At 39.3% G+C, this 8323-nt stretch overlaps 1 protein-coding gene across 1 annotated transcript; it reads left to right on the top strand.

Annotated features, from left to right (window-relative positions):
• The first annotated feature begins 2891 nt into the window (after positions 1-2891).
• LOC128132821 (uncharacterized mitochondrial protein AtMg00810-like) lies at positions 2892-4230 on the top strand. Its single transcript, XM_052769809.1, has 3 exons — positions 2892-3503; positions 4096-4135; positions 4193-4230. The coding sequence occupies exons 1-3, from the start codon at positions 2892-2894 to the stop codon at positions 4228-4230; spliced, it is 690 nt and encodes a 229-aa protein (XP_052625769.1).
• The last annotated feature ends 4093 nt before the right edge of the window (positions 4231-8323 follow it).

Below are 8323 nucleotides of genomic sequence, written 5' to 3'. Positions count from 1 at the left end.
AATACCCAGTTTCCCAAGTTTGATCATTTTGGAATGCCATTGAGCTATGGATTTCCTTCTCTAGGAATTCCTACTCAGTTCACCAACTCCCCATTCTTCTCACAAACCAAACCTCAAAAGAAGACCCCTAGGAAAACAAAAACCAAGGTCATAAAAAACCAAGCAAAACCCAAAGAGATTAATGCAAAACATGAAAAGACAGTCCCAACTCCCACAAGTCCGAAGGAAGCTAACACTCATGGACCCAAACAAACATGGGTACCTAAACCTTCTCTCTAATTGCAGGATTTTTGTGTCGGGGTACCACATGATGACACATGGTACATTGATAGTGGATGCTCCAGGAACATGACTGGGCACAAAGGATATCTCAGAGATTTCAAGATCACAACGCCAGGTCAGTATGTTATTTTCGGAAACAACATGAAGGGAGAAGTTATGGGACATGGAAACATATCAAACGGGAACTTTACAGTTAAGCGTGTAGCGTATGTAGACGGTATTAAACATAACCTTATTGGTGTTGCACAACTGTGTGACAATGATCATGAGGTTTTGTTCACCAAAACCAAGAGTTTGATTATGGATACCAACAAGCGCATCCTTGTTGATTCCCCACGAAATAGGAACATGTATCCTCTTGATATTGAACTAATATAGGGAACTCCTGATATTTGTATTCTTTCCAAGGCTACCTCTGACATCAACTGGTTGTGGCATAGAAGACTTTTTCACCTCAACTTTGGTTATATCAACAAACTCATTGGAAAGGATCTTGTGAGAGGACTACCATTGTTAAAACTTGACAATGATATACTTTGTGCTACATGTGAACAAGGCAAAATCTCCAAATCTCCACACAAAAGTATAACATAACATAGTGTATCTTAACCTCCTCAGCTTATACATATTGATATGTGTGGTCCCACTACAATTCCTAGCTTAAGTGGTAAGAAATACATTCTTGTGATTGTGGACGACCATACCAAATTCACTTGGGTGTACTTTCTGCGAAACAAATCTGAAACCACCAATGAGCTAATTAACTTCATTCGGTACATAGAAGTTAGGGTAGCCAAGCCACTTAGAAGACTGAGAAGTGAAAATGGTGGCGAATTCAAGAACAACACCTTAGACAACTTTCTTGTATCTAAAGGCATCGAGCACAATTTTTCTACACCCTACACTCCACAACAGAATGGTGTAGTTGAAAGGAAGAACCGGACACTATGTGAAGCTACTCGATCTATGTTGATCTTCGCAAACCTACCACAATACTTATGGGCTGAAGCCAAAGCAGTCGCTTGTTTCACTCAAAATAGATCCCTAATCAACAACAGGCTCGAAGTCACTCCCTATGAAGCAATGAATAAGAGGAAGCCCAACATCAAATTCTTTCACATCTTTAGTTGTCGTTGCTACATCAAGAACAATAGGGATCAACTAGGGAAATTTGCACCCAAGTTTGATGAAGGTATCTTTCTTGGATATTGCCTTCATGGTGCAGCCTACAGAGTTCTGAACAAAAGAGCTAGGGTGATAGAGGAAAGCAGTGATGTCACTTTTGAAGAAAGTTATGTAAGGGTTCTGGATCCAAACCACTTTGGTCCTCAAATGGTAGTACCATTTGATAAAATGAACCAGCCATCACCTTCTAATGTTTCTGCTCCAGTCCATGCTATTGAAGTAGATTTTGATTTCCTCTTTCCAACTCAACCTTCTGCCCTTGAATCAGAAAAGCTAGCAAAAACAGTTTCTCCTGATACCTATCAACCTCATCAACCATCAAAAGTCTCAGCTTCCCCCAAAGCTTTGATTGAGGGGGAACCATCTTCGAATGATTCTATCCCTAAAAGTCCTTTAGCATCTTCGGAAACCTCTACTCCAATCTCCCATCATCATTTTGGACCAGTCATAACACCAGTCACTGCATCTTTCGAGGGGGAACCACCTTTGCATGGTTCCATTCTTAAAGGTACTTTACAATCCTCCCAACCATCCAGCCCATGATTTCAGGGGGAACCCCACTCACCTAGTTCCAGTTCCTCAAGTTCCTTCACATCCACTTCATATGTTGAATTCAAGCATGCAACAATTGAGGGGGGACCACCTGTTTCAGGTAGTTTTGGACTTTTCCAAGACTATCTTTTTAAAGGTACATTCACTTCTGGCTACCCTTCTCATCCAAGAGAACAATATGAGGTAGTTTGCACTCCTCAAATCCATAAGGAAGCTGGCCTCACAAAATGGACAAAGGATCATCCAGTCGATCAAATCATAGGCGATCTAGATTTTAGAGTAGTGACTCATTCAACAACCAAGAATGAATGTCTATATGAAAGCTTTCTATCCATGATAGAGCCTAAAGGAATCAAAGAGGCTCTACAAGATGTAGATTTGCAAAAAGCAATGCAAGAAGAGTTAGCTGAACGCAACAACGTGGGGACTTAGTGCCAATACCAGAAGGAGTATCAGTTGTTGGTTCACGATGGGTCTACAGGAACAAAAGTGATGAAGATGGATTCATCATCAGGAACAAAGCCAGACTGGTTGTAAAAGGCTACTCACAACAAGAAGGCATAGACTATGATGAAACCTTTGCACCTGTTGCAAGGATGGAAGCCATTAGGATTTTCTTGGCATTTGATGCACACAAGAATTTTATGGTCTACCAAATGGACGTGTAGTGTGCATTTTTGAACGGAGAAATCGATAGCGATGTCAATGTTCAACAACCCCCTGGATTTGAAGATCCAAAGTTCCCCAACCATTGCTACAAGCTTCAAAAGGTTGTCTATGGATTGAAGCAAGCCCCAAGAGCATGGTATGGAACATTGTCCAAGTTCTTAGAATATTCCAAGTTTCAAAGAGGTTCTTCTATCAATCCCACTATGTTTAGGAAAATCCACAACAACCATCTGATTGTCGTGCAAATCTACGTCGACGACATCATATTCGGTTCAACCAGCAAGGACCTTAGTGATGAGTTTGCTAAGTTGATGAAAAGCAAATTTAGAATGAGTATGATGGGTGAGATCAACTACTTCCTAGGTCTACAAGTTCGTCAATCTCCTAAGGGAATCTTCATTGGTCAAGAAAAGTACATCAAAAATCTGTTGAAGAGATACTCCATGCAGAACGCACCAACTGCAAAGACACCAATGTCTACTTCCTACAAGCTTGATTTAGACCTTGATGGAAAATCTGTAGATCAGAAACACTACAAAGGAATGATTGGCTCATTACTGTACCTTACAGCTAGTCAACCAGACATCATGTTTTCAAAATGTTTGTGTGCACGCTTTCAAGCCAATCCAAAGGAATCACACCTCATAGCAGTCAAAATAATTTTCAAATATCAGAAAGGAACTGCCTCTCTGGGTCTATTCTATCCTGCTAAAGGCAACTTCTATCTCCAAGCCTTTACTGACTCAGATTATGGAGGATGCAAGCTCGATAGAAAGAGCACTTCAAGTAGCTGCCAATTCATAGGAGGCAGATTGGTCAGCTGGACCTTAAAGAAGCAAACATGTGTTTCAACCTCTACTGCTGAAGCTGAATATGTTGCTGCCAGCTGTTGTTCTCAAGATCTCTGGATGCAAACACAACTGAGAGATTATGGATTCAAAATGCAACAGATCCCAATCTATTATGACTCAAAGAGTGCAATTGCAATCTCTCGCAATCCAGTCAACCACTCAATGACCAAGCACATTGATATCAGGTATCACTTCCTTAAAGATAATATTCAAAAAAGGTCATATTGAGCTTCATTTTGTTCCTACAGAAAAAGAGACTGCGGATGTGTTCACAAAAGCTCTGGATGAATCCAAGTTCTTACACTTTCTAGGAAGACTTGGCATGCTTAATCCGGATTCTCAAACCATTTGAAATTTTTTCTTTCTCATTTTTTTTTTGAAAACTCCAAAAATATTTTATTTATAATTCATTGTAATTTTGCTTTACTTTTCCACAAAAAGATTTTACAGTTTTACTTTACATAAGATAAAACTACAAAAAAAATTATTTTATGTATTGTGTCTTTACTTTAAACAAAAGAAAATACCAAAAAGATTTTATCTTTATTTTTGTTAGGAAAATGCAAGTTCTCATCACAGCTATGCAAATGAAGAAGGTTAGTTGATCCACACATTAATGATTTTTCAAAATACTAAATTTTGTGGTTCTTCAGTTTGCTTCAGTACACAACTAATATTGGTACTTCAGTGACCATTAACAAGCTTCATGTTTATACTTTACTTAGAGTTATAACATACATCAAGTACTAATGGTATGTGGGATCATTTGAGGCTAACTCTAAGGATTAGTTAAGCCAATGTGTTATAGTATATTTGTGGCTTCCCTGTCCTTGTGAACTCATGAGACAAAAATGTGAACTTGTGTAGTTTGAGGGACATAAAAAGTTTTGCTTTATGAATATCTATACCCAATAAAAAGCTTCTTAGTTAAAACAAAGAGAGTCAAGTTCCAAGTATATCTATTTAATTTATGCACTTTGAGTCTAGTTATATATTCAATAATTTATAGTTCAAGAGTGGAGTCAATCTATGACCTATGAGAACTCGGCCAGTAAACCCCACGAGATATTGAAAATCTGTCCACCTGCAGTACATTAACGCGGATCGGACCGGGAAGAAGTCCGCTACATGGGTTTTCATAGAAAGTCATGGACTCCATTAGTGACCAAAGAGATTTTGAGTACTCCAATGAATTTCTTAGAAAGTCACGAACTAAAGTACAAATAGAAGTAAAGCTAAGAATTATTTGCTTGTGTACTTTGTCAAAGTTAGAGTTTTAAGAAAAGATTCAAAAAAAAAATGTAGTTATATTCTTAGGTCAACTATTATATATATTATTTTTTCTTCTAAATTCGTGTCACTTGGAATTTGGCAATACCTTTTGTAATGAAAGGGGTCAATAAAAAGGTATAGGTGGTAGGAATCCCAAAAATGAATGTTGTTCAAAATAAGTGGGGAATGTTTATGAGGATTGTCAGTATTTAAGGCTTGGGAAGTAACTAGGTCTTAGACACAAGTATACGCATTGCGGTGAGACATAATTGGTGAGTACAAATCGGGTTATTTGTGTGATGTTAAGGAATTCAAAACATAGTAATCCACAAGGGAATTCTTTACAATGCGAAGTGAAGAATCAAACACAGAATTTAGTTGCTTGATAAATTTGTAAGTAACAGCAGATAATCCTCAATGTCTCTAATTCAGTCAATAAGTGTTTCCTTAAAGTTCTTGTTTCCACATGCACACACTTCACTGCATTTTACTATTCCCTTCTCAAATTCTCTATCTATATGCACACACATCACTTTCAAAGTCAGATTGTTTAGTGTTTTCACTTTTATACTTTTTGTTAAACTCATGCCTTAGAATCTAGGTAAAGCAGCTAAGTTAGATAGAGAATATCACTTACTTGATCATGGAACATCCTAAGCAAAGTAGAGCATCTTATGACAATGGATCATCCTCTTCAAGAAAACCATATGTGTTTGCCTTGGTTTATGGAGCATTCTTGTATATTGTGAAGAAGTTCAAGATCAAAATCTTTAAATAACCATCTTGAAGCAACTCCGTGCTCTTGGACCAACATGGAACAACTTTAGGTACATGGACCACAGTTAGAGCAACAACATACAGCTTAGACCATCTTCATTCATCTTGAGGAATCTTGGACCATCTTCATCAACTTGATCATCTTGAGGCATCTTGGCACATTTTCAACATCTCGATCAACTAGAAGTACCCTGGAGCAATTTCACAAACTTGAAGGATCTTGATCACTTGGACCAGCTTGGAGCATCGTCAGTCATTTCGAGCATGTTCAAAAACGTTGGACCATGTTCAAAAACATTGGAGCATGATCAAGAACATGGACACATAATCAACAACTTGAGGCATCTTCAGCCACTTGATGCACCACGCCCATGTGGCTCATTAAGTCCACATAAAGCATAATAAATGTGCCTTGCACGTTTTGGATAGGCCATACACGTTTTTTTTTAATGAGCCATTCACGTTTCAAGTGAGCCATGCACGTTTCATGTAGACCATGCGCATCTCAAGTAGGCCATGCACAAGTCAAGTATGTCATGCACATTTCCAATAGATCTTTCCTTATGTGCCATGCACGTCTCAAAGATATCATCCATGCGTGCACCGCCTTTTCTTTCTTGCTTCTCAAGGCATCATTCTCGCGCTCGCGACTCAAGTTGAAATACTCCTATTTATACTTGAGTACCATCCAAGCCTTATGGGCCCACATGTTGGCCCATGCAATCCCTATTTCGGCCCATTGAGAAACCCTAGAACCCTTCTACTATTAATACCTCACTTGTACTTCTCATTGTTGCCTTTTTCACTTTCTCTTACTCTCATACTCGCTTGGATCAACAAGGCTTCGTGAGCAAGAGACACGTATACAACAGGCAATTTCAGTTGGTGAGCAACAAGCAGCCTTGTCACAACAACAAGCTTCGCTCAACAACAATCCAATTTTCGAAAATCACCTCTTGAGCCACAAGTCATTTGTTGTTGCAAAATCCTAGTTTAGCTCAACAACCCTAGTTTGGCTCAACAACCTACCTATTTTCGAAAATCCTCTCTTGAGTCACAAGTTTTTCTCAAAACCCTAGTTTGGCTCTACAAACCCTAAGTGTGATCAACAAGGATTTTGGATGTCCTCTTGAACCATCACTAAAAACGAAACCACTCTTGAGCCATACATGATCAACAAGGATTTTGTATGCCCTCTTGAGTCATTCGTGATCAACATGGTTTTTGTGCCCTCTTGATCCATTCATGATCAACAAGGATTTTGTATCCCCTCTTGAGCCATTCGTGATCAACAAGGATTTTGTATCCCCTCTTGAGCCATTCGTGATCAACAAGGTTTTTATGCCTCTTGAACCATCAAGTAATTTCGAAACCCTTCTTGAACCAAACCCTAATTTTGAAATTCCTTCTTGATCCTCAACAACCTTATCTTGATCATCAAGTAATTTCGAAATCCCTCTTGAGTCATCATTAATTTCTAAACCCTTCTTGACCCTCAACAACCCTCTCTTGATCATCAAGTAATTTCGAAATTCCCTCTTGAGCCATTCGTGATCAACAAGGATTTTGTATGCCCTCTTGAGCCATTCATGATCAACAAGGATTTTGTATGCCCTCTTGAGCCATTCATGATCAACAAGGTTTTTGTGCCCTCTTGAGCCATTCGTGATCAACAAGGATTTTGTATGCCCTCTTGAGCCATTCATGATCAACAAGGATTTTGTATGCCCTCTTGAGCCATTCATGATCAACAAGGATTTCTTTATCTCCTTTTGAGCCATTAGTGATCAACAATGATTTTGTATGCCCTCTTGAGCCATTCATGATCAACATGGATTTTTATCCCCTTTTGAGCCATTAGTGATCAACAAGGATTTTGTATGCCCTCTTGAGCCATTCATGATCAACGAGGATTTTTTATCCCCTTTTGAGCCATTAGTGATCAACAAGGATTTCGTGTGCCCACTTTAGCCATTCGTGATCAACAAGGATTTTTAGTGCCCTCTTGAGCCATCAATAAAACCGAAAGCCTACTTGTGCACTCTTGACCCATCGAAACCCTTCTTGAGCCACTCACAACTTCTTGCACCAACATCAATCGTTCATCATTTTTTTTCTGCCCAACATGCCCTTGGCGCATCATATGTTTGGCACCATACCTTCTTGCGCCATTCCCCTCTTGCGCCATTCCCATCATGCGACACGCACTCAGATGCGCCATGCTTCATGGATTTATCTTTGGTGCAACATCTCCTACCAATTGAAATCTTGTGAGAAGCCAACATGACTTCTTGCGACATATGTTATCTCACGTTCACCTGGATTGAAACCTTCCCTCTATATTATATTATGTCGACTCCTTGGCGCATCCGACATCAGAGTAGCTATTGGCGCTTTAGAGTTCGATTAACATCTTGGCGCATCAGAGTTCGACAAGACATTGCACATCATGAAATTTCCTTCTTTGTGAATCTGCTAGCAATCGACGGAATCAAGCATTGCGTTTCGTTGTTTGGCACATCGCTCATATGCTCTATACACCCAAAAAAACCTTGTTGCACCTTTTTTTTAGGCGCAACACCCTAACTGATAGCCTTCTCTTGCACCATACTCCAATCCTATCTGCGCCATCCCTACTCAACCCTGTGAGCAGCATCCCTTCCCTGAATTTTTTTAGCGCATCATACCTTCAGCCTTCTCTTACCAAAAAACACTCTCTTGCGCCACCCACATAT

The sequence above is a fragment of the Lactuca sativa genome, chromosome 3, assembly GCF_002870075.4.
Source record: "Lactuca sativa cultivar Salinas chromosome 3, Lsat_Salinas_v11, whole genome shotgun sequence".
NCBI classification, from domain to species: Eukaryota; Viridiplantae; Streptophyta; class Magnoliopsida; order Asterales; family Asteraceae; genus Lactuca; species Lactuca sativa.
The sequence above is the reverse complement of the archived record's forward strand: the minus strand, read 5'-3'. Positions and strand labels throughout refer to the sequence as shown.